The sequence below is a fragment of the Saccopteryx leptura genome, chromosome 5 (genome assembly GCF_036850995.1).
Source record: "Saccopteryx leptura isolate mSacLep1 chromosome 5, mSacLep1_pri_phased_curated, whole genome shotgun sequence".
Classification (NCBI taxonomy): Eukaryota; Metazoa; Chordata; class Mammalia; order Chiroptera; family Emballonuridae; genus Saccopteryx; species Saccopteryx leptura.
Window position 1 is genome coordinate 201,168,669 of NC_089507.1, and position 27,708 is coordinate 201,196,376.

A 27,708-nucleotide genomic window follows, 5' to 3' on the forward strand; every position below is an offset into this window, starting at 1 on the left:
ATATACAACTAAAGCTAATTTGATTTTTAAAATCAAAGTTCAGTTAATGATAATGTACATTTTATAATAAAATTGTAGTAAAATACTGACATTTGATAGTTTAAACAAAGTATCATCCATGTAAAAATCATGTTGTCGTATGTCAAATTTAATTAGAAAATTCATAGTTCACAAAAGTACATACATTTGTTGATAGCGCATGATGAGAACATTATCATAAATTTACTTAAAGGTACAGGACAAAATTCACAGTTAGGCTTGACATTTAGTACTAGAAAATTTTATGCAGAACCCAGTGATATTTTTGTTAATGATGATACACTTGAAATAACTGATTCAGACTACCTACCAATGAATCAACATTTTATTGTATAACCAAGATTTATTGGTTTTACAATATGTCCAGTAATCAATTATTTTACCAATAATTTAAGTAAGATCTAGTTGAAAACACCGACATATACCCTTAGCAGGATAATTAAAATAAAATGCACTAGCAGCTTTGACTTCTATTTTCACAAATACACACAGTCTGTATTTTACAGTTAAAATTTGTACAAAAAGTCAAGCCCTGAAGTATTTTTCCCCCATGAGAAAAGTTCTGATGTTAAAACTTTGTTAAAAAGAGAGAGAGAGAGAGAGAGAGAGAGGTAGTGTGTGAAAGTATTTTTACTAAAAATGCTGAACCCTTGCACCACTTACAAATTAAATTTAACCTTATACATATTATCATTTGTTTTGCCATTCAAGAGTCAAATTTCTAAAACTCACAGACTGTTAAAGCTGGAATGCCATTTAAAAACAGTGGTAAGTGTAAGAACTTCTGTGAATTCAGTAAGTACACTGTATTACATAGTGTTGTGCAGTTAATAGTTAAGTAATAATATGTTTAGTGGTAATGTGAACAAAATACATATAAGTATTCTGAGTTAAGTGGTCTTCATTTAATCAAGATTTTACTTCATATATTTTGACCATATAGAGAAAATATCCTTCAAAACGGAGTCATGATTCTTCATTAATAGCACACAATTGTTATAAGGTATCCATACTAGCTCTACCATAAAGTTAATCAATAAATAACTCTGAGCGTATTATCCATAAGCCACAGGGAACTTACAGACTTTGTACTATTCTTAGTTCCTATATACAAGCATACTGTAGTGACTGTGCACATCATACAGTGAAATCTGGCAAGGAATGAAAGTTAGCAGCCTTACTCTTAACTTGTTCTAAATGGATGCATTGAAAAGTAATAAATAGCCTCATAAAATTAATAGTGATAAACTCTACCTGTCAAAGGTGAATACTATATAATTTTCATAAAGTGTAGGCAGTGTTTTTAGAAATCCCATTAAGGAAAACCCAAATAGTTCATACAAAAAGTGCACAAGTTTGTCCTGTGTGTAAAAAAATCTCTTAATTTGGGTGCATTTCATTTATCCAAAATGATTCGCACTCCTCAAATACATTAGAAGAGTATAAAAAAAGCACACTGACAAAACACATACACAGACAACAAAAGGAATGCTTTCCAGTGAGATTGGGAATGAAGACGAGGAGAGGTTCAAAAAGAGGTTCAGGTGAAGGGAGAGTCTCCCATGTGCCCCAAGCCATGGAATTGCCTTTTCCAACGTCAGTTACGCCCATACAGAATGAGTTTGTAAGTATGAAAGCTCCAGGATGGACAAGCACAAACCTGGATACCTGTTTAGAGTTTCTCAATTCAGGAACATAGTTTCAAGGCTTTATAACATAAGAAGCAACTACTAAAAACAATCAATCGGTTTGATTTCTTAGAAATTAGAAAAAAAGAAAAAGCTCTTGAAAAAATTACTTGTTACAATTTGCAACAGAGGAACAGTAAAAAAAATAAAAATAAAATAAAAATACAGGGAACAGGAGCTGGGGTCCCAAAGTACCAAAAGATAGAATGAGACTTCTTCACATTAAAATTCTTAAAAATATAAAGGAAAAATTAACTGGGCTCTGCACAGCAGGTTAAATATGCAACCACTTCAAACGGAAATGATCTAGTCCTCACACAGTTCTGAGAATGTGCTCCTACATCCAGTTCTCTGCAGACAAAATAGCAAAAGCACATCATTGCAGTAGCAAAGGCCCCCTTGTTATAGACTTAAATTCACCTCTGACCCACCAGTTTATATTAGCATTTATCAAACTCTATTTTAATAACATTTTAAACTTGCAATATTATTTTTTCTCATGCCTATTCCAGGTCACTGGTTCAGAGGTATATATGCTTTAAACTAGCCAAGTCTACCAGTCCCCATGGCACCCTCACGCAGAAAACATTCCAGCAATGCTTTCATAGTGTTATGATTGTTCCATCCTCTTCTAAGAGTTTTTGATCTGGAACACGTGTTTCAAATTCAGTGTTCGTGCCACTTGCTACGGGTGCTAAGCTCACTTCACTAGAAGGAATAAAACCATTCTGTCCAGACTCTATCTTGAGTTCCATATGCGGTAACGATTCCAGGCTCTCTGTGTTGGGAACAGCTTTAGGAATCTGCTGTGGCACTCCGTTATCTTCAATAACAATGTCATCTTCATCACTGTCTTCATCCTCTGGCTCAAAGCTTGGTTCAATCTGCTGTGGATAGCCGAGGAGGCTGTTATCAGTAGACTGGCCCGAGCTGCCGGAGGTCCGACTGTTCCTAACAATATTGTTCCTCTGGTTTGCTGGTCTCACAGTTATGATGAGGTTGCGGCTGTTTGCAATCATCATGTCTGTTACTTGATCCAGACTCTTCCCTGAAACTTCTATGCCATTAACTTCTAAAACTTCATCGTTAACAGCTAACAGTCCTGTGCTTTGAGCCAGACCTCCCGGGACAAGTCTGGATATAAAGATCCCTGGCACCTTCTCTAAGCCATGCGGTGTGACCCTGACACTGGAGCCATCCCGGATGTAGAATCCCAGGGGTTTCTCAGTGCCGTATTTGTAAAGACGAACCCTACGGTGCGTTTCTGGGAGAATGTCCACGTCTATGATAGAAGACACAGGTCTGAAATCTTGGGGCATACTAATGACTATATGTGGCTTTTTTCTGTGGTTGTCAGGACGCAATACATTGGTTAAAACGTTCTTCTTCTTTATTAGTGTGTCTGTACCAAAGGCACTGTAGTCTGCTTCTTCTGTTTAAAAATAAAATAAAATAATTATAGAAATGTGGAAACACCCATTTATCTACAGTTGAATCTGTACAGAAAGGACAACTAAAATGTATTTGGTACATAAACACACTAGTTAAATATTAGCTTATTCTAATCGGATCAAAATGTATGCAGAAGATAGGCTGTATCAGAAAAAACCACTAGGTGGCCCTCTCAGGTACACATCATAAAACTACCCAACGGTCAAGTTAAATTTGATAAAGCTCAGTAACTATGAAACAACATTAAGTATGGCAAGTGGAATTCTGGCAGGCCTTGCAAACACACTCCCAAACAGTTCCTAAGATGGATTTTGCCCCGTTTAACGGCACAGCTGTTCTTCACCCCAGGCAGTTTTTCTTCATGTACTGTCGGAATTTGAGAGTCATGTTTTTTTAAGGTAGAAAATCCTCCCGTTTTTAAATACTGGCACCCAGTTAAACAACAACAAAATCCCATTTGAGCCAAGTAACATCCAGGAGTTGAATCCATTCTTCAAGCCAACAATTATAATCTCGGATGTAAACTGTGTAAAAAGAGGGTACCTAAAGCAGACATTCTGAGGAAGACGGCTTAGAAACAAAACATCTCATCAGAGAAGGAGGGGCAGAAAAGGAAATAAAATTAACATCAGGCAAAAAAGTTGAAATCATGTTTCAAAAATAACTGGAAAAGGGCTAAACTAAAAAAAAGACAAAAGCCCCACCCCCCCATACCACCCTCCAAGAACTAGTTAAAAATCCTTGTGTCAACCACTGCTACAAATAACAGACATCACCCTCTGTCCAGGGCTTCGGTTTATACCCTCTTCTCCTGTAACTTCCACATGCCCCTTATTGATAACTAGTATCTTTAATTTATAGACCAGGAAAATAAGAGGACAAGATAAGTTACAGAGAAAAGACTGAACCCAAGTTTTCTTTTTAGGCCAATACCCGACACATTCACACAATGCATGTTAAGTTCAATTGTATGTCAGAGTGCAGAGAGCTACTTGAACATTTTTCAAAAGCTAGTTTCAGAGTAACATACAACAAACACTAGGGGCACTCTACTTTTTGGTATTCACCCCCAGGAATAATTCTGCCTTCATTTACAGATAAAGTAGTTATACTGTGTTCTTACAGAAACAGAAATTTACTTATAATTTGGCTTTGGAAATAAATCCACTGACACAAGAATCTTTGTGGCAAAATGTGGCCAAAAATCTAATAGTCATCATCTTTTCAATGTGTTTTTTCAAAATGATGTATTTTCATTTTAAAGCAATTAAGAAAGCCCACATCATAAGTATAAGGAAATTCCAGACCATACAAACTGAGGACAAAATTAAGTTGCCTACATACCTATTCATGGGAAACCTGACCAAAAAATCCCCAAATCTGCATAATTTGGCATCGCATCTAGACTCTGTTTGAATGCTCTCTGCTAAATTCTCAAAAGCAATATGCTCCTGTACAAAGGCACCTTTGTTCTCCCATCTAGCTAATCAGTTTCCAGCCACTGGGAAAAAATATTTTGGCAGAAAGCCAGGGTGCAGGGTGTTAGTTTAAAGTGTAAAGGTGAATGTCCACAGGGAATAGGAGTTCACTTTCTACCTGAGTATGTATATCAAAGCACTGAACTCAGAACGTGATGGGAAGTTTGGAAACTTGGTTCATAGCAACCTTCCTGTATAACCCAGGCTTACACAACAGTACATGACATAGGCTTATACAGCAATAGCTCACTTAGCCCGCGTCCGCCGCTCTGCCGACAAGCTCAGCTAACAGGAATGGACAAGGATCCGTCTGCTAGGCCAAGACCTGACTCAAGTGGATGCCTCTCTTCTTTCTACACAAAACACTCCCATGCTTGACTTACAGGGGAGCCCTGCAGGCCCTACCTCTGAACCTCCCACTCTTCAAACATTCATTCTGAAAAGTCTGGTTATCTCATTCCTTAGCTCACAGAGTTGTAAGTTACAGATGCAGAGTATGGGATAAGGTGAGTGACAGCAACAAAACAGTAACAGTTCATGGTAGAGGCATCATGAAAGTTCAAGATTATGACCTGTTTGAAGTTTAGTAGGAAGACAGGGAAGAACAGAATAATTTTTGAAACTGTTCTAATCCAGGGGTTGGTGACCTGTAAAGAGTTACAGTAAATACTTCTGGTACTGTATTGCAGGTCACATAGCTTCTGTTGCAAAAGCAGTCATAGGCAATCCATTAGGAATGAGCTGTGTTCCAAGAAAACTTTATTTACAGAACAGCCTGCGAACCATAGTTCGCCAACCCTTGTTCTAATCCAAAATGGTTAAATGAAATAGATCTGGCAATTTTACAAGGATTATATGTCACTTAGAGCAGTACCCCAATTTTGCATATCCCTTCACTTCCTGATAAGAAAAATTGATCACCAAATATTAAAGAAGCACCTCTATGTGGCCAGGCATTGTGTGCTGTAGACCCAGAGAACAAAGCAGATGAGGTGCTGGCTTTCATGGTGCTTCTAGTTCAAATGAGGAATGGCAAGTAACAATTCCAAATAATTAAATTATGACAAAGGTGCCAAGAGCTGTGATGCACACTGTGCTGTGCAAGTATGTAAATGGGAGCCTAGCCTGGTTCACAGGTAAGGCAAGGCTTTGCCAGGCAAGTGAGGATCCTACTGAGACTGGAACAGAAGCATCTAATCAGGTAGAAGGGAGGAAGAACCCTCCAGACAGAGAACACAATGAACAAAGAGAGGAGAAGAATGGGGGTAGATGAAGGAGTCCAAGGAATAGTCACACCCCACTTAGCAACATGGAGATATTCTGAGAAATGCATCGTTAAGTGGTTTCATCGTTGTACGAACATCATAGTCTTACACAAACCTAGACGGTATAGCCTGCTGCATACCTAGGCTACGTGGTCTAACCTGGTGCTCCTAGGCTACAAAAGCCTGTACAGCAGGTTACTGCACAAAACTACACAAGATTAAATCAAACACAAGAGAAAAGGATGCAATCAAGAGACATGAGATGAGGAGGCTGCTGGTGTTAACAAGGCACACTGCTCACAGCAAGTGTGCAAGAGAGAGAGAGAGGAGGAACAGACAGGGATGGACAGACAGACAAGAAGGTAGAGATGAGAAGCATCAACTCATAATTGCATCACACTGGTTGTTCATTGATTGCTTTCTCATATAAGCCTTGACTGGAAGCTCCAGGGACCTTGGGCTCAAGTCATTGACCATAGGGTCATTCATGCCTATGATTCCAGGCTCAAGCTGGTTGAGCCCGCACTCAATCCAGCGACCTTAGCATTTCAAACCTGGGTCCTCAGTATCCTTGGGGGACACTCTATCTACTGCGCCACTGCCTGGTCAGGCATAAGCTTTTATGTTAATCAAGTAGAAAGCATAAACTCTAAAATAGCTACGAAAAGTATAGTGTAGTACATACATAAACCAGCAACACAGTCATTTATTATCATAATTAGGTATTAAGTACTATTCTTAATTGCATGTGCTGTACTTTTTTTTATAGGAGTGGTGTGCAGGTTTGTTTACAACCATCTCACCACAATCACACGAGGAATGCAATGTAATACACTTTTTTCTTTCTCTTTTTTTAAAATTTTATTTATTTATTTATTTAAAAAAATTTTTTTTTGTATTTTTCTGAAGCTAGAAACGGGGAGAGACAGACAGACTCCCACATGCGCCCGACCGGATCCACCCGGCACGCCCACCAGGGGGCGATGCTCTGCCCACCAGGGGGTGATGCTCTGCCCCTCTGGGGCGTTGCTCTGTTGCGACCAGAGCCACTCTAGCACCTGGGGTAGAGGCCAAGGAGCCATCCCCAGCGCCCGAGCCATCTTTGCTCCAATGGAGCCTCGGCTGCGGGAGGGGAAGAGAGAGACAGAGAGGAAGGAGAGGGGGAGGGGTGGAGAAGCAGATGGGCACTTCTCCTGTGTGCCCTGGCCGGGAATCGAACCTGGGACTTCCGCACGCCAGGCCGACGCTCTACCACTGAGCTAACTGGCCAGGGCCTTTTTTCTTTCTCTTTTATACATTTTTTTATTTATTCATTTTAGAAAGGGGAGAGAAAGAGAGAGAGAGAGAGAGAGAGAGAGAGAGAGAGAGAGGAGGGGGAAGAGCAGGAAGCATCAACTCCCATATGTACCTTGACAAGGCAAGCCCGGGGTTTTGAACCAGCGACCTCGGCATTCCAGGCTGACACTTTATTCACTGTGCCACCACCGGTCTGGTGGCACTATGCTCTTACTACAGCTACAATGTCACTAATTTTTCAGCTCTGTTATACTATGGGATCACCATATACGTGAGTGGATTTGTTGACAGAAACCTCATTATGCAGCCCCTGACTGTAGTGAGGTTAAAGGGTGGTCGGGGAGGCAGAGGCAGTCAGGGGCCAGGCCCACCAACAGGCCTCCAGAGAAGTGTTAAGGATTATGGACTTCAGCCTTAGGGCAATGGGAAGAAACCAAGAATTTCAGTTTTTCTCTAAAGCTCACTCTGGCCTCAAGCTGGAGAATGGACCTGAGGGAAGACAGGAGGCTAGGGAGTGATTTAGGATGGTATCTGGCCCAGGGCAGAGGCAGTAAAGATAGGGAGATCTTCTGGAAAATAATTAGAACACAGGGTTTTTTTTTCTTTATGTTTTTTTTTTTTTTTTTACAAAGAACATTATTATTATTGATTGATTTTAGAGAAACAGAGACAGGCAGGGGGAGAGAAAGAGAAGGAAGCATTCATTTGTTATTCCGCTTAGCTGTGTACTCATTGGTTGGTTCCTGTCCACGCCCTGACCAGGGATCAAACCACAACCTTGCCTTTTCAGGAGGATGCTCAAACTGACTGAGCTAACTCAACAGGGCCTAGAACACAGTTTTAAAAGGCTTGGTGACTGGAAAGTAGATGTGTGTCAAAGGTGGCTCCCAGGTTTGTATCATGAGAACTGGTGTCATATTCTGAGATGTTACTCCACAATTCTTTTTTTAATTTAATTTCTAATTTCTGGGACCATACCTTTTATCTTTTATCTTTTATTAAGCTACACTGCTCACAAAAATTAGGGGATCAGGGAACATGCAGATACTTCAGTACTTTCAACCTTTTGGATTTTTTTTTTTAAAATGTGCCTTGACCGCAGGCCTTCAGCAGACCAACTAACCCCTTGCTTGAGCCAGCGACGTTGGGCTCAACTAGATGAGCCCTCGCTCAAGCTGGCGACCTTGGGGTCTCGAACCTGGGTCTTCCGCATCCCAGTCCGACGCTCTATCCATTGTGCCACTGCCTGGTCAGGCACTTTCAGCCTTTTGTATAGTCCATTTTCACCAATGAAACAAAGGTTGATTTTGTATCTCATTTGCATACTCAAACAACTTCTTTGACTTGTTTGCTTTCTGATGTTCTCAATAAAAAAAAATCAAATGCTTCTTTTTTTATCGCTTCATCTTCATTTTGAAATATCCCCTAATTTTTGTGAGCAGTATATTTTTTACAATTCACTTTTAAAATGTATCTATCCTTTAGACCATTTGTAAATTATACCTTCATCATTAAAATATAATCTTAAGATACAGCTACAAAATAATATCCATTGCACAGTCAAGTTCTAAGATCATTTAGGGCAGTGGTCCCCAACCTTTTTTGGGCCACGGACTGGCTTAATGTCAGAAAATATTTTCACAGACCGGCCTTTAGGGTGGGACGGATAAATAGACAAAATAAAATTATGGAACTGGCGTAAAAATGTGGTATTTTAAAATATAATTGTTGAACTTACGAGACAAGCGTCAAGAGCTAGAGACGAAAAAAAAGACAAAAAAAAAAAAAAAGAGTGAGAGACGGATGTAACAGAGGGAATCTGGTCATTTTTAAAAAATAAACCATCATGGCCCTGGCTGGTTGGCTCAGTGGTAGAGCATCGGCCTGGCGTGCAGGAGTCCCAGATTCGATTCCCGGCCAGGGCACACAGGAGAAGCACCCATCTGCTTCTCCACCCCTCCCCTTCTCCTTCCTCTCTGTCTCTCTCTTCCCCTCCCGCAGCCAAGGCTCCATTGGAGCAAAGTTGGCCTGGGCGCTGAGGATGGCTCTGTGGCCTCTGCCTCAGGCACTAGAATGGCTCTGGATGCAACAGAGCAACGCCTCGGATGGGCAGAGCATCGCCCCCTGGTGGGCATGCCGGGTGGATCCCGGTCGGGTACATGTGGGAGTCTGTCTGACTGCCTCCCCGTTTCCAACTTCAGAAAAATACAAAAACAAAACAAAAACCACCATTCAGACTTAAATATAAATTAAACGGAAATAATGTAAGTTATTTATTCTTTCTCTGCGGACTGGTACCAAATGGCCCACAGACTGGACCGGTCTGTGGCCTGGGGGTTGGGGACCACTGATTTAGGGGCATGCCAGTCACAGGTGTCTGGGCCACAACGCCATGTCCTAAGTGAGATGATGTTTAAAGCAAGGCCCTTCTAGTGTTTCCAACAAACTCCTCTGAATAAACCCAAGATGTAAGCTTCTTTGTCTAATGTCATACAAAAACGGGCGGTGACACAACAAGAAGTTGTGAAGCACACATCCAGCTCAGACCGGGCAAGGCGTCTGCGTTTCAACAGACCCCAGGCTTGGCTGTTCATCATGACTGGCTGAGAAGTTTTTAAAAAATATACATTTCCCTGGCTATATTCCAAACCTACAGTTATAACCCGAGTATTTTTAAAAGATACAACTTTGAATATCTTCTAATATTGTTTGCCGCACAATAGTACACTAACAAGAGAAGGAACATTTTATACCTTCTTTTCCCCTCCCCCCAATAAATAAGGATACTCTAAACTCCAGGGGAAGTAGGAACTGGCAAAAGACCTGGGAACCCTCTCTGTGAAAATAACTTTTAAGATATCAGGTTTTTTGTTTTGTTTTTGCTTCCATGAGAACAGCCCTAGAAATAGTTTTTCTTCTAACAAATTATTACAAAATATAAAACTTTTCAGCACTGTCTTCAAGTTCAGCCTATTAAGTAGCTTTTGCATTCAATCTTGAGCTTTCATTTCAAAGAAACTCTAAATTCTAGGTCTTCAGAGGGTGGGTAATCTGTTAAAGGTGGGGGGTGGCCCCTGAGCTAAAATCTGAAGGATGAGGAGGCAGCCAGTGTTAGAGCTGGAAGGAAATCATTCTTTTTAAATTTTTATTTATTTTAATTTATTGTGTTTACATGGATTCAAGTGTCCCACTGAATATAACACCCTCACCTCCACCCCCGTGTCCCTATTTATACCCTCTTTGCCTCCCTTCCTCTAACTCCTTCCCTCCCATCCGGAAACCTGTCTTAGATGAAAAAGCAAGTGAAAACACAGTGATAGCCAACAAGTCCGAGGGACAGAAAGCCAGCATGGCTGGCTGTGATGAGCTCGTGAAGGCCAACCCCGGGGGGTTTATTCTGGATGCAATGAAAAAGCCAGTATAGCCTGACCAGGCCGGTGGCGCAGTGGCTAGAGCCTTGGACTGGGATGCGGAGGACCCAGGTTCGAGACCCTGAGGTCACCAGCTTGAGCGTGGGCTCATCTGGTTTGAGCAAAGCTCACCAGCTTGGACCCAAGGTCGCTGGCTCGAGCAAGGAGTTACTCGGTCTGCTGTAGCCCCACGGTCAAGTCACATACGAAAAAGCAATCAATGAATCAATGAACAACTAAGGTGTCGCAACAAAAAACTGATGATTGATGCTTCTCATCCCTGTCTGTCCCTATCTATCCCTCTCTCTGACTCTCTCTCTGTCCCTGTAATAGGGTTTTAAGCAGGAATAAATCAACCAACTTAATGTTTGCTTTTTGCCTATGTCGTTTGTATTAAATTTATATATTTAAAAAAAATTCTCTGTTGAAAGGACCTCCTATTTCTAAGCCAAACTCTGAAAGCTATTAATTATATTGGACGTTTACCTCTATGACAGAAAACTTTTGTTCACATAGCAACAGTTAAAAAGAAACAGAAGATAACCACCCTTAGAAGATGTTAAGATTAATTAATCCCATGATCACCTAAGTGTTACAATTCCAGTAACAAAACATGTGGGTGGTATAATCCAACTCTTATAATCTTCCTAACGAAGGGTATAATTTTGTCAGATGGGATGTTAAAAATAGTCATTCTACATTTGAATACACATTCCAAAGAGCAACTGAATTTTTAATGGAAATTACAACTGCTAACAAGAAAGGCCTACTATTCAACAATAATTACTTAAATTATTCTGCTCAGAATGACACATTCCACTCAACTGTTCTGTCCTTCTCTACTGCAGCTCTTTCTTCTCTAACATTCTATGCATAGCTTTCAAGGGTCTATCTATCCTTGGTCTTTATTTGCCATTTCTAATTTCCTACATTAACATGGTTGAAACTCACCAGCCAGATATGCTGTTCTGTCCTAAAACCAAACCAACTTTCCAAGTAAATCAATCGTCATCCATATTCTGCTGCTCACTCCAAGTCATCCATCCCCACAGCAAATGAATCTCCTAATGTAATGCTCTATTGTACCACACCCCTGCTATCAGTAGGTCTTAGGGAAAATTGTGGGCCTGTTAGTATTTTGTAAATAGTTAAGTTATCCTGGGCTGTTTATTCTGTTGGTGGATTTTAGTTCCTCTAAACCCAGAGAAGCTAAAATACATAATCAGTGGAATTTCAGAGCCCTAGGAGTGGTCCAATGCTTATCAACTGATTGGAAAGAAAGTATCATCTTCAAGAATAATCCCTACCCATCCTCTAGCTTTCTGGGTTGGTTTACAAACACAGCAAGGGTTTAATTATCCCACCAATGCCTGCTGCTCTCATGCTGGCTTTCTTAACCTTTTCATCTACCAAAGACAAAGGAATAATGGCACACACCCTGCCCATTTGCAGAAAGACAGACACACACGAAGGAGGCCACAAAGTTTAAAAAAAAAAGTTTAGGTAGGACTCAAAATACATTTGAAAATGCTTGCCATATGGAGCAGTTATTTCAAATGCTTTTTTGCAAGACTAATGTCAATGTTTACATTCCTCCAAAATAATGAATCACTGTCTAATTTTCCAGATAATTAACTAACTGTATTTCTGTGAAAAATATCCTAAAAGAGAAAGGAAAGAAAACATTCTCTGGATGCCTGCCTACTACATTCCAGGGCACTGTGCTTAGCTCTTTTATTCTTCTAGTAATCCTGAGATGGTATGTTCACTCTATAGAAGAAGACACTGAGACCCAGGAAGGGTAAATAATTTTCCTTTCCGATAGCTATAGCTATTAAGTAGTAAGCACAGTACTTGAAAGTTGGTTGCCACCAAAACACTAAAATGTTTCTCTGACTCCAAAGTCATACTCTTTCTACTACTTCTTTCTGAACTGACAAAATTTCATTTGATGATGTGAAGATACAATAAATTCCTAATTTCTATTTTTAAAATTCTAAGAGGGTTATAATTAATTAAAAAGCAAATTTTCTAAAGCACACTTAGTGAAGTGTAAAGATAATCATTAAACCAACAATATCAAAAATGTTTTAAACCCACTTGCTACTTAATATGTAAGAAGATTCACACAAAATATCTATTCATTAAGTTTGTGGCAAAGTCTGTGCATCCTATCAATGAAGAAAAGAAACTTACTTCTATTTCTAAAACAAGTTCAGTCAACAGTGGTACTTACCCTTTTTTTGTATAAAGATCCTAAGCAGTGGATTGGCTGTTGAAACAGCTTTGTGGTAATTATCATCATTATTTATAGGCAGCAAGTCTCCGTGGATGTCTGCATAGCCTACCAGAACGTCAACGTTGGGGATCTTATGAACATGTTGCAGTAATCCATAAAACTCCTCAAATTTTCCCGGTTTTGATCTTTCCAGTGAAAAACGACGAAATTCAGCTCCAAACTAGAAATATAATAAACATATTATTTGAAAAAAGGAATAGGACTGAATTTTAAAATGCATGCCAAAGAAAAATTATCAGGCATATTATTTCCCTTAATAAAGAAGACAGTTCAGTGACACAGTCTATTGTCAGAAACCTCATTATCTGGCGATAACACAGCCTAAGAATGGCATAGGAATGTACGTGCTGTCTTGATGCTGCATCTCTGAAGGGCATTACCTTCAAGAGGTCCAGGCTCAACTCAATCCCTGGGGTACCCAGGCCTCAGTGGAGACTGTCCTGCATAGTGACTCATCCAAACCCTGTCTGAAGCCCACATCCTAACATTAGTACTCTCCTCACTGAGGCCATGGAGTAAGAAGATGTGCCTAACTCTTTTATTTTTGACTGTTAACAAAAAGCATCTAAGTTTCCTACCCCATAAAAGCAATTATGATTTCACAGGAAGTGGCAAGAATTAACAGAAACATGTACAAAAAGGACTTTGAGCTTCTTGGCATTTAAGGTATGATACAAATGGAGATATATAAGAAACAGATCTAGAGATAGGCATCTTCCCTATGTTAATACTGTAAAAAAGCTTTATTAATACATCAAATATTTGTCCCACAACTATCCAATTAATACATGACATGTTTACGTGCCTGGCACAGTGCTAGACCCTAGAGATAGAAAGGCTCTAGCTCAGCAATTAGTGGATAAAGAGAATAATTACATCAGAGAGTATTAAGGGATCACACCAACAGGGAGTACAGGACATCTCCACCAGGCCCAATATTTATCTTCACAATTCTGATTCTCAGGTCTGCTTCCCTACTCTAGAATCACATCTCTGTTCTCCAAAGCCAAATCAGTAATGGCCCCTATTTGACACTAAGGACTCACTTCATCTAGTCCATAAAAAACAGGATCTAGCCTGACCTGTGGTGGCAAGGAGGATAAAGTATCGACCTGGAATGCTGAGGTCGCCAGTTCAAAACCCCAGACTTGCCCAGTCAGGGCACAACAAGAAGCAACCACTATGAGCTGATGCTTCCTGCTCCTCCCCCTTCTCTTTCTCCTCTCTCTAAAATCAATAATAATAATAATAATAATAATAAAACAGGATCTCTATGACTTACCAGATATTAAAAGCTCAGTTAAGTCCTGTGGTTGATTAAAATTTTTTTAAAACAAATGCTTGCCAAATGTGTTTGACCACTGAATTCACTCTTCCTCTAAACAGCTATTATTAGCAAGAAATACTAATGCACCACTAAGACAGCCTTAAGCATCACACATATAAAGTCTCTATCAGAATAATTTAAGGTTACAAATGTGTCGATTCATTTTCCCAGGGACCCTATAGGTATCTGCAGTCATTGCTCTTACTTCATGAAGCTCATCTGCCATGCTTATACCCATGCTATTCACACGTTTTACATTAAAACTCACTAAAACTATCTCTTACCTCTAATAATTAAAAATTTCCAAAATGCGACTGACCAGGCGGTGGTGCAGTGGATAGAGCATTGGACGGGGATGCAGAGGACCCAGGTTCGAGACCCGAGGTCGCCAGCTTGAGCGTGGGCTCATCTGCTTTGAGCAAAGCTCACCAGCTTGGACCCAAGGTTGCTGGCTTGAGCAAGGGGTTACTCGGTCTGCTGTGGCCCCACAGTCAAGGCACATATGAGAAAGTAATCAATGAACAACTACGGTGTTGCAACGAAAAACTGATGATTGATGCTTCTCATCTCTCTCCATTCCTGTCTGTCTGTCCCTATCTATCCCTCTCTCTGACTCTGTCTCTGTAAAAAAAAAAAAAAAAAAAAAAAGTTTCCAAAATGCATTCCTGAATCATAAACACTAACAACACTTGTCAAGAAAATAAGGTGACTCATACCTAGGGCTCTTGAAAACTTTAGTCACACCTTCTCATCTCAGAGTAAATAAAAACTAGGGAACACCCTTCATATCAGAGTTAAGTCTTATGATGTTATCAAAAGTCAGAGTTTCTCCTCCATTTCTTTATTCTGATATCACATTAGGTTCCTAGTGCTTTCTGATTCATCCCAGGGTTTATCACTTCCCCTCTTACAGAAATAAATGGGAGTAACATCTAACAAATGAACCTTTTAGGGCTTCAATGTTTTTGCTCAAGTTTTTAGATGAAAATTCTTTGCTCAACATTTTTTTGCTTGCTTAATGTTATGATAAAAACAATGGAAAACTGTATGGCTTCACAGTAGATGTGCTCTTTTGCAAATGTTAGCAGGAAAAAAAAGAAATTGTTATGCTTCTTGCATCAAAACAATAGGATTAAGAAAACTTTTTACTACATGAAGAAAAATACTAAGACAGAGATAAAATTAAGACCAAGCAACAACTATACACTATGTGAACCATTTACAACTTTTTTAGCTTGGTCTAGTTGGTCCTGACCACCCAGGACGTGAATCAACACCCTTTTCCTAGAATCTGTTGGTACATTCTAGAAATGCAAACTTAATTTTAATATTCTATTTATCCATGAATAATAGTGAGGAAATGTACAGCTCAGAGGCTGCTCCAAGGTTATTAAAGGACACCACCTTGATTATTGATTAAGAACTTTCCCAACTCTGGTGAAACAGGAAGATAAATCAGTTACCAAAGAAAAGTCACATGGTGCCCGGTATCACAATTTAACTATACTGTAGTTATATTTGCATTATCCATTACTCTATTTGTATCATTTCCCCTTCCATGAGCAAAGGTAATATAACTGACACTGCTTTCTATGCAGAAGAATAATAGATCCTGAAATGTGGATTTGCACATCACCTCATCGTGCAAATCCCACTTCTTAGTGATCACTTTTGTAAAAAGCTGTGCCATCACTAAAGCAGTGAAAAAGGAAATACTGTTTTGAACATCTGTCCAAATATTTCTAAATCGTAAAGATAAGTGTTTTATTTAATCCATTAAAAATAAAGGTAGCAACCGTATACATTTGAAACACAAGGTGTTACAGACACAGCAGGAATAGTACCTACACTGTGCCTATTTATCAAGTAGAATAACAGTGGGCTGACACTTCACTCCCAGCAGCTTCTCAGAATGCCCTGATTCTATTTAAGAGATGTGGTTCACTAACAGTGCAGTATGGCAGGTCAAATATATAATATAGGTTAGAGGTAAGTATGGGAAAGATTTCACAAATCAGTTGACAAAAGGGCAGAAAGCCTGAAATTCCAGTCCCCAAGTGTTCAAGGTTTCCTGGTCCAAGAGATAAATTACTATTTGGTTGTATTTATCAGTGTACCTACAATTCCTACACATTTTCTCCCTATGATCAAAAAAATTAAGACTTGCTACCAAGATAAGGACCACAAACCGAATTTTAAGATCATGCAATACCATGTTTTTCTTTTCTTAACCTCAACTCCCACAAAACCAAACTAAATTTATAACAGAAATGCCATTAGAAGATTCAACCTTCGGGCACCAACCACTACCACCACTATACTGTTAGAGGAAAAGCTGTCTATATTTTGAATCATCCTAACTCTTAGTTCATGTATGTCATTCTGATTTGCTATGGCAATTCCATGGGGGACACAGGGTAGAGCCCTACTCCTTAAATTACACCAATTACATTTCTATTCTTATTCCACAGAGCTGTTTCTGAAACTAGTGCTTACTTCTCCTTGATACATGATAAGTAAGTTGCAGATAACATTGTAAAATGATGTTAAAAATGAATGTAGATGTTCTTGATGTGCTGATCCCAGTTAAACAACGTACAGAACTTTGTTTATCAACTCTAGATAATAAAAACCATTCCACCCTCAGGCTCCAGGAAGCGTTCCTTACTCTACCTCACTTGCATTCTAAGTAGTCTTAACAGCCTTACATTCAGTGTTTGTTTCCTTCTTTTTGAAGTTGATATGCTTTAACTTTCTCCTACCCTTTTTTGTATTTTGGTCTTCCTGACTCTATTTTTCACATGTTCTCAGGGCCAAGCCAGTGTCCCCTCTTTCACATTCTAGAAAGCCTAAAAGTTAAACTGTAAAAAGGCTTTGAGGTTTTGTCACATAAGCAGAGTTTGGCGAAGTTATAACCTTTCTAAGCCCCTGTCTTCTCAGAGAATTGCACTAGATTATCGAAGCTCGTTTTTGGCTCTTTGATTCATGAAATACTTGCTGAAAATGTTCCTGTGGCTGCAGATCACCTTCAAATTCCAGCTCAAAAACCTCCTTTGGAGGGCATTCCCTACCTAATCCCTATAGACTACCTTGCTCAGGGAGCCTGGCAATTTAGGAATTCAGTGGATACCGAAGTCATTATCAGCAAATTGGCATACCGTTGGTCAAGAATGAAAAACACTTGATGTGAAAAGGTAGCATGATGGAATGACAAGAACATCCAGACTCAAACTGTAAAGTGCCACTCAAACGAAAGGAGGTAAGTGTTAATTTTATAGATTCAAGGCATACCAATATTAATGCCAGAAAAAATCCCTAGCAGGAAGCAAGGCTAACTTTCAAAGGGCTCTTCAGTTCCCTCACCACTCGATGCACCCCTGGACCACAGCAGGGGGAACAGTTTGTGACCACGGCTGTCCCAAATACCTCTTACTCATAGGCCAGGAGGCAGAATTCCCCCAAACCTTTGAAACCACTCAGCGCTCAAACGGCTGGGGTGCATCTAGGCTCTCACTCCCATCCTTGGGCAGCACGAGATTCAAGGAACGAAATAAGCGTCCCGCTGGTCTTCTACCTACCTGGGCCGGGAGCAGACCCAAGGCCCCACCCTCCTCCCCTTCTCCGCCAAGTTTCTTATCCACCATCGCCTGCCTCCAAACCCCACCACCGCGTCCCGCACAGTCCCAGACGCCGGGGCCGCTCCTCGGGCCGTCCCGGGCCAGCCCTGGCCTCCCGCAGGCCCCCGCTCCCATCCGGCCGGCCGCTCCGCCCAGCCGGGGCCCCGCGCACCTTGCTCTTCACCTCCATGGTGCCCAGGCAGCCGCTGCCCGCCCCGTGCCGGTGGCTGCGGTTCATGCTGAGGCCGGGCCCCGCGGCGGCCTCTTCCAGCCGGGCCGCCCCCCGGGAGCGCCGAGGAGAGTGCGCGGCTAGAGGGCTCTGGACGTGGTTGCGGCCCGGGAGCCGCCTCGCAGGCACCTGCGGAGGGGCGGCCGCGGCTCAGGTCTGCGCGAGCTCCGCTCGGCTGGCTCCTCACGCGGGAAGACCGAGGGTCGGACTGGCGGCGCGGCGGGCGGGGACGCGACTCCCTCCCTCCGGGCCTCAGCGGCACCCGCGACGGAGGAGGAGGAGGAGGGGGCGGAGCACAGGCGACAGGCTCTGCAGCTTCGCGCTCCGCCGCCTCCCCCGCGAGCCCGCGCGCGCGCGCGCCCGGGCCGGGCAAGACGCGCGGCGCGTGTGCGCGCACACCTGCAGTCCCGGTTGATGCCTCGGCGGCTCGCGCTCCGCCCACACCCAATAGGAAGCGCGCACCTGCGCCCGCAGAACCAACCAATCGATACACGCCTGAGCCGCGCGTGGGCGGGCTAACCTTCTCGAAAATCCCGCCCACCGCAACGCGATTGGTCTTACGCTAGTAGGGAGGGGCGGGATCACCTGAAGTCGTGGGCCTCTGACCGAGCCAGAGAGCTGGAAAGCGCATGCACCGGCTCTGGAGTTTCCGCCTAGGAAGGACGGACGGAAGCTTGAGCGCACCTGGAGACGAGCTGTGCTGGGTGGAACTTTTGCGCACGCGCAAGCGCGTGCCGGTTGCCTGGGTTCCGGCGAGAGCTCTCACCCCACTAGGGGATGCAGCACCGAGCTGAGTGTGCAGCCCAGGCACAGTGGGGTGAATGCATTTCACCGTTTCCCACCCGCTAGCATTTTGGGATGCCGCAACCTGAAACAACGCCCCTCCATCACCATTTGTGTCCTTTAGGTGTCAGGCTGCAACTCTGGTTGCAGAATTCAGGCTTTTCCGCTTCTGCAACAGTTTCTGGGGGAGAAAGAACCGCAGGGCTTTCCTGGTTTGGTTTTGTCCCTAGAGACACTTTCTGCAATCTACCAGGGCCTAAGGGGTTGAGTTGAGTGTTTGGAGGGAGGAATGGTGAGCTGAGGCCCTCGATGGCCTCTCTCGGGTCTAGCCTCTCTCATGATTTCTCCTAGACAGGCCCTCCAGGGCTTTCTTTTTTTCCTCTTTTTTCTTTCTTTTTAATTTCCGAAGTCTTCCTCTCCTGTCCTCCAGCCATTTCTTGGCCATGTGCTGTTTTCCCCCGATGACAGCCTATGGGTTGTGTTCACTTGTGATGGAGCTGTGTCCTGGTAACAAAAGATTAACTCCTCTCCAAATGCCCCTGAGCTGGGCTCTCCTCACAGGGCCCCTATTTAGCATTGGCCACGTCAGGGAGGTGAGAAAGAAAACCATCAAGTCCCCCCAGCCACCTGCAGAAGGGCTCTGGGTGGGACTGCTGTTGAACCCTCTTGTGGGCTGGACCTGAGTCTGCGGGGAGTTTCTAACTGGAGATGGCCAAGAGCTGGTTAGGGTGCTTCCTTCCATCTGATCCCTGAGGGCCTTCCTCCCCGCATCTCAAATTCCTTCTAACACCTTGCACACCTCCTTCCCACCACCCCTGATCCATGAGTTTCAGTTATCTCATGTTTTGGGGAGTAATCCACCTCTGCTCTAGAATGAAAGCTGTGGGAAGGCAGGAACCAGATCAGCTTTGTTCACTGTTGAGCATGTAGCATGGTACCTGATTCCTGGCAGGTACTCAGGTATGTCTTTGCTGGGTGCTGGTGCTCAGGGAGTGTGGTTTCTCCATGCTAATGTTGTTCCACCTGGCTTCAAAGATAAACTCATCTTTTCCCCTGAGGGGTTCAGGTCACCAAATGCTTGTGGGGTAATATAAGGTTTTTCTAGCTATTTTAGGCAGCAGTACAGGTGAAAAGGATACCATCCCAAGCTGAATAATGATAAGGCTGCCTTCTCCACTCCTGTTCAAAAGTACCTACTTTGTGACTCAAGCTGAGCTGGAAATGAGCGAGGTCCTCTGATGGAGCAATGGGGTGATTTGGTCTTCAGACCCCTTAATACTCTGAAAAATTACGGAGGCCCCCAAGTATTTTGTTTATATGTATTCTGTCTTTCAGTACTTATTAGAAATAAAACTGAGAAATGTTTCATACACAAGCACACATTCTAGTAGTCATCAGAGTGATGATATCATCACATGTCATGTCCCTTCTAGAAAACTCCATTGCATACCTGTGAGACAAGGAGGGCAAGAAGAGCAAGTGACATCACAGTATTGTGAAAATTGTTTCGGCTTTGAGAATCTCCTAGCACGGTTTTAGGGACCCCACTTTGAGAACCGCCGACTAGAAAACATGTCACAACCTTTGGGGAATCTCCATTCTCAGCTGTCATCCTCCCCTCCCCTGTTGTCAGGGCCACACCCTGAGAGCAAGGGCCCCAGTTCTGTGTGAGTGATTGCTGGGTGCTTGAACTTTATTACTGTTATCGGTACTGATTTATCAGGCCCTTTTAAAAAGGAAGTTTGTGGGTGCCAAACACACCTGCGTGGGCCCTGCATTCCTGGAGGTGTCGTCACATCCTCTCTCCCCTCCCCCAGGGCGTGGCATCCATCTCTACTTGGACTTTCCTTTCTAGAAGGGAGGGCCAGACCAGAGCTTCCTGAATCTCCTAAGCAGAATTTGCTCTGAGGCCTGCTTTACAAGTGCGCCTGGGCTGTGTAAGGAAGGAATGTGGAAAATAGTTTGAAATTGATAAAGGTGCTGGGGAGGAGGGGAACCCTCTTATCCCAGAGAGCTGTTACAGCCACAAGTTGGTTCACAGGGCCTGAATTTCAGCCTTTCTTGAGAAGCGTGAATGGGCCCCAGAAAAAAAAGCACAGAGAAGGGTTTATATTCCTGTTTCTTTGGTTTGAAGACTGTCCTAATCTCCGTTCTCTCCCTCATCCCTCCCCACCCCCAAATCCTTGAGCTAAAGCTGATCAAGACCTACATGTAGAGTGAAAAACAAGTTCCATGCCTGGGAGAATTAATACTCTGTGAATTAGGAAGATAAGTAAGCTGAATGTGTGACATGGACTCTATAAATTACAGGTTCACAAAATCATGAGCTGGAAGCTGGCTACTGCTGATTATCACACCCACATGCCGTCAGATCTCTCCAGCCCCCCCCCCCCCCCCAAAGGAGCTAGCAAGGGTTACATTTCTGCCTTAGCCTATTAAAAACTTTCTAAGTTAAAGGACTTAACACACTATTGTATTCGTTTGGTGAAAAGAGTTTGTAATTTTCCATGGTTCGTTTTACTGATTCATGTCATGCATAATGATACTTTTTTCTTTCCTTCCTCCTCCAACTCTTGGGAAAAAAAGAGGCAGCAAGAAGTCATACATAAGGGTGGTGAGGTGTGTTTTTTAAGAAGTTTCTCTTGCCAGCTCTTTTTCTCCTTGATTGCTCAAGTTCCAATTTTGATGGAGCTGGTTAATAATTCTTTGAGAAAGAGTTGAAGTGTATATTTATGAATCTCAGACTACTCACCAAAGCATTTTAAGCTCTTTAGCAGAGGGAGAATTAAGTCACATGATCTGTTTTCTGGTTAATAGCTTATTATACTTGAGTACTTTATGTGGGGGTGGGGTGGGGGGCTCACAGCTCCAGAAATTGATGCATTATCTCCTGCAGCCTTTAAGAGGCTAGATGCCCTTCTAGGTAAAAACCCACCTTTGTGGGAGGCAGTATGTGCCAGGCACTGCGCACGAGCCCTGCCCTTGAGGAGCTGACCTTTTCCGTCTCAGACTCGATTTCTCCATCTGTAAATGCAGGCGCCAGAATGAGATCATCTCGGCAATCCCTTCCAGCTCTTAGCATTCTGTGGTACCCCGGGGATAATGAAGATTGATCATGATTTCAACATTAACAGGGGTAAACCGGAAGGGCAAGGGTAATCTTTCCTTTAGGGTCAACAGGCAGGCTGCAGTCATCAGCTAACACAGCCCAGTTCCTAAGAAGTGTTGGTAAAGATGATGATAACTAACACTTATGAGGGTCCTACCAGGTGCCAGAAACTGTGCAAAGCATTCCCAAGAATTACCTTATGTATTTACGTTTAAATAGCAGCATGAAAAAGCTTTGTATTTGGAGACATTCAGATCTTAATTTTTTTTTTTTTAATGCTAGATGTTAATTTAAGCCCTCCTCTGTTCCTTGCTGGCTGGGAGCCTCAGATTCCTCCTCTATAAATGGAGAAAGCAGTGTCCTCCTCATCCCATTGTTGCTGGGATCAGATGAGAAACTATCCATGACACAGCTCTGCAAACCACCAAGTGTGGTTCGAATATTAGTGGTTATTGGTTTTTTTTGTTTTTTTTTATTTTTATTTTTTTATTTATTCATTTTAGAGAGGAGAGGGAGAGACAGAGAGAAAGAGAGAGAGAGAGAGAGGAGGGACAGAGAGAGAGAGAAGAGGGGGAGGAGCTGGAAGCATCAACTCCCATATGTGGCAGGGTTTCGAACCGGCGACCTCAGCATTTCCAGGTTGACGCTTTATCCACTGCGCCACCACAGGTCAGGCTATTAGTGGTTATTGTTTAGCAAATAACATTGTCAATGAAAGTCTTTGGAAAAAATTCCCTGAAATAAAATGAAAATATGCAATAAGCCATTCCTTTTTGTTTTTACACAGGGCAATCTATTTTTTTAATTGGTTTTAGAGAGAGAGGAAGGGATATCTATATATAGAGAGAGAAACATCAGTTTGTTGTTCCATTTATTGATGCATTCATTGGTTGATTCTTGTATGTGCCCTGACCAGGGATCAAACCTGCAACCTTGGTGTATCAAGATAATGCTCTAGCCTGACCTGTGGTGGTGCAGTGGATAAAGTGTTGACCTGGAATGCTGAGGTTGCCGGTTCAAAACCCTGGGCTTGCCCGGTCAAGGCACATATGGGAGTTGTAGCTTCCTGTTCCTACCCCCGTTCTCTTTCTCTGTCTCTCTCTCTGTCTCTCTTTCTCTCTCTCTCTCTCCTCTAAAATGAATAAATAAATAAAAATAATTAAAAAATAATAATAATGCTCTAACCAACTGAGCTCTCCAGCCAGGGCTCAGAGGAGGAACCTTTTACTGGACATCTTTTAGATAGGCCAAGAGTCAGTCTGGAGATGTTGAGAACTCAAATCCTGCCTCTGCCATTTCCTAGCTGGATGACCTTAGGCAAGTTCTTTACTTCTCTGACCCTTGGTTTCCACATCTGTAAAATGAAGATACTAAGAGAATTACCTGCCTTAATTCATGTACGAAGCACTTAGGATAGGACTCAGCACAGAGTCAGGACTCCATAAATCAGAGGTACCCAAACTACGGCCCGTGGGCTGCATGCGGCCCCCTGAGGCCATTTATCCAGCCCCCGCTGCACTTCCGGAAGGGGCACCTCTTTCATTGGTGGTCAGTGAGAGGAGCATAGTTCCCATTGAAATACTGGTCAGTTTGTTGATTTAAATTTACTTGTTCTTTATTTTAAATATTGTATTTGTTCCTGTTTTGTTTTTTTACTTTAAAGTAAGATATGTGCAGTGTGCATAGGGATTTGTTCATAGTTTTTTTTTATAGTACGGCCCTCCAACAGTCTGAGGGACAGTGAACTGGCCCCCTGTGTAAAAAGTTTGGGGACCCCTGCCATAAATGTTACCTTTTATTGTCACTATTGCTGTCTGATTATTTTTATTACCTACTGCCATAATAGAATTCATTAATGTAATGAATAGTTAATAACGACCAATTGTATATATAATACTGTGCTTGACATGGAAATAAAGGGTAATAAAAGAGAATGAAGCCCTGGCCAAGTAGCTCAGTTGGTTAGAGCATTGTTCTGATACACCAAGGTTGCGGGTTCAATTCCCACCTGGTCAGGGCGCATATAAGAATCAACCAATGAATGCATAAATGAAATGGAACAGCAAATTGATGTCTCTCTCTCTCTCTCTCTCTCTTTAAAATCAATCAATAAATTAACAAGAATTTTTTAAAGAGAATTACGATATGATTCCCATCATCTAGCACTTCGCATATAGATCAGCTCAGCAAACATTCCTGAGTTCTTACAGGATCAGGCAAAAAACCCCATAAATATGAATGCAATAGAGCTCTTGCCTCCAAGGAACTCTAGCTGAGAAGTCAGACCCACAGAGAGATGTCTTCAGGAAGTGGTGGGTATAGTAGTTAAGGGTAGTGGTGGTAGGGGATGTTGGAGTTGACTACCCAGAGATCACGTCTGGCTCTTCCACCAACCAGCAATGGAACTCTAGGCACCTGTCTTAACCTCTCTAAAGACCATTTTCCCCAGGAGTAAACTGAACATAGTAATAGTGTCTACTTTCTTTGAATGAACAAATATTTAGTAAGTGTCTGTGATGTGCCTGGTACTATTCTAAAGATGTCCCTGGGTGGGCCCAAAGCCAGGTACTATTCTAGACAGATACTGTAGTAAAGAAGATGTGGGCCTGACCTGTGGTGGCGCAGTGGATAAAGCGTCGACCTGGAAATGCTGAGGACGCTGGTTCGAAACCCTGGGTTTGCCTGGTCAAGGCACATATGGGAGTTGATGCTTCCTGCTCCTCCCCCGTCTCTCTCTTCTCTCTCTCTCTCTGTCTCCCTCTCTCTCTCTCCTCTTCAAAATGAATAAATAAAATTAAAAAAAAAAGATGAAGAAGATGTGACAGAATCCCTACCCTCCTGGAGGTGACATTCTAGGGGAGAAAGACAGAATACACTAATTACTTAATTAAAATATATAGTGCATTGGTGCTAAGAGCTGTGGAGAAAAATAAAGTACGGAAGAGGAAAGGCAAGGAATGGAAGGAGAAAGAAGAACTTAAATGGGTGGCAGGGAGGGCCTCTGAGGAAAGCTGGGGATGAGAACATGATGCCTCTTGTTTTTCCGGTTGCCCCCTCCCCCACACCTCTCCCTCCCAGCTGGAGGGGGAGCCCTCCCAGCTGGGCTCTGCTGGGGTGTGAGGATTAGAGGTGATAAAGCTCGCTCAGTGCCTGGCACACAGCAAGGGCTCAGAAGACACCAGCTGCTATTTTGAGACATTACTTAGTACCAGGCCAGGGTATGAAAAAGGGGGTGGGAGCAGAAAAGAGGGAGGTCTGGAGTGTTTCATGGGTGCAGTGACTTTTGGTTAGAGCGAGGGCAGAAGAATGAGTAGGAGTTTGCTAGAGGTATGGGGGGGGGGGGGTGAGACCGGGAGGAGGCATTCCAGGGAGAGGGAGCTTCCCAGCCGAGCTGTGGGGGCAGGGGAAGAACATGCTGTGTTCTCTGAGCCACTGAGCAGGGCGTGGGTGTGTGCTGGGAGGGGTCCCCTCTGGAGATGGGGGCTGGAGAAGTAGGTGGGAACCAGATGACAAGGGCCTCCAAGGCTTTGGGGAGGAGATGATGCTTTCTCTAGTGGGTGCTGGGAGAAAAATCTTTAAAACTGGGCAATGAAAGGATCAGATTTATGTTTTCATAAGATCTAGCCAGGAGGCACTGGGGACAGCAAATTAATGAGTCTTGCAGAGAAGGGTGTGATTAAATGGCAGAATGAGTGTTGTGCCTCGTGAGACTTGGGGAGGAGGCAGGACATCCATCCATTCATTTATTCATTCATTCAGCACACCTTTATCGAGGGCCAGCGATTGGCCAGGCACAGGCTAGATGCTGGGGCCGCTCTGGGACCATCAGATAGACAGGTGATATGCCAGTGAAGCCACTGGGGAGTGAGGGCAGGGAAGTGTCACAAACAAGACTGCATTGTGGCCCAGGCAGGTACCTTGAAGGAGTGAAGAGGCAGGGAGGGGCTGCAGAGGCAAGAGCTCTGGCCCAAGGAAAGGGCTCACTGCCAGCTGGTGTGGCTGGGCGGGAACATGGGCTTCATAGTGGCGGACTATGATTCTTTAAGAGAGGCTGGATATGTTTATGTGAAACTTCCTGATTTTTAAATGATGATATCTGATCAAATTGTGCGGTGACTCAGAAAAAGTGGAGTGACTGTGTGTGTGTGTGTGTGTGTGTGTGTGTGTGTGTATGTGAGTGTTCTACTTAGGATGCAAAAAGCTCTGAGGAGGTGATATTTAAGTCTTATAAGGTGGTGGTGGGGAGAGAGAAGAATTAACTGCAACTGCTATGGGTCCAGTAAGGGCAAGACTTGGTATATTTGAAGAATTAAGAGGAAGGCCAAGCTTGGAGCTCCCAGATGGAGGAGGAGAAGGGCTCCAGATGAGGCCAAGGGCGAAGTGGGCGGGACCAGGTCCTGCAGGATCTGCAGGCCAGGAAGGGCTTGGGTTTTATTCCCAGTTCACTGAAAAGCCATCCCCAAGAAATTAGAAATAACTTTAAGGTCTGTGGCTTCTGAGTCTAGACCTACAAGAAGGAGGAAATGAAAAAGATGTCCTAGGGAAGCAAATGGTGAGATCAAAGTGTTTCTCAAAGTATTGAGTCGTTCTTTGAGTAAAGGATGATCGGGTGGAGAGAAAGTGAGGCATAGCATGCTGGGATGATGTCCGAGACCCTGAGAATGCTCAGGAGATGACTTTGAAATAGGGAGCTTGGTGCCATTCTATGAAGGTCATTGAACCAAGGTCTTTGGTCTCTCTTCTGGATTTTATCTTGTAGGCCAGGGCATCCCAAACATGCTTGATAAGAATCACCTTGGGTGCTTATTTAATAAAGGCATATTCCAGGCCCACTTCTGTGGTCCCATTTCTGGAGGTCTGGAATGAGGAGCAGGGAACCTATCATTGTAACTATTATCTGGGAGAGTCTTACCCTCAAGTAAGTGTGGGAAATGCTGAAGTAGGTAGATCATGCAGGTTTCTGACCTGGGAGTCGAAAACTGTTGTTCAGTGATAGATTTGAGGAAAGAAAGCTTGCAGGCAGGAAGACCCACGAAGAGGTCCCTGCATTTGTCAGGATATAAGACGGGGACAGTTTGGACTTGGGTTGTGTAAAGGAACTGTATTAATTTTCTAGGGCTGTTGTAACAAAGGACCATAAACAGGGAGGCTTAAAACAATAGACGTGTGTTCTCTCACAGTTCTGGAAACCAGAAGTCCCACATCCAGGTGCTGGCAGGGCTGGTTCCTTCTGGAAGCCGAGGGGAATCACTGCAGGCCCCTCTCTCCTGGCTCCTGGGGGCTGCCCGCGCCATGGGCATTCCTAGGCTTGCCAGGCGTCACTCAAGTCTCATGGAATTGTCCCCATTTTAACTTTTAAGGAAGATGTTACCTGAAAGATGAAGAAAGAGAAAAAGACTATGGGATTCATTTAAAAGCTACTTGCTGGGCATATGATAAAGTCTCCTAATACTTGTCCCGTGAATGGATGGAAACACGTGGTGGGGATTTTGGGGGTGTCCTGTCCATGGCACAGTAAGAAATAAAAGGGACATGGAATGGCCTCAGCAGGGTGAATGATGCGGAGACAAGAGACCATGGCGACAAATCACGAGGAATAAGACTGTTTGTGGAGGCCGTCACAGATAACAAGATAAATAGTATGGAGCGTAGAAGGTACAGGGGCTGTTCCTAAAGTCGGTAAGTCTACTTGCATTTTGTCTTCAGTTGAGCAACC

General features: G+C 43.1%; 1 protein-coding gene across 1 annotated transcript; it reads right to left on the reverse strand.

Moving 5' to 3' along the window:
• Positions 1-681: 681 nt before the first annotated feature.
• On the reverse strand, positions 682-18,448 carry PARD6B (par-6 family cell polarity regulator beta). The gene is made up of 3 exons (XM_066387504.1): positions 18,044-18,448; positions 12,865-13,087; positions 682-3,159 (listed from the first exon to the last, which is right to left on the reverse strand). The coding sequence occupies exons 1-3, from the start codon at positions 18,107-18,109 to the stop codon at positions 2,330-2,332; spliced, it is 1,119 nt and encodes a 372-aa protein (XP_066243601.1). The 5' UTR covers positions 18,110-18,448; the 3' UTR covers positions 682-2,329.
• Positions 18,449-27,708: the final 9,260 nt, after the last annotated feature.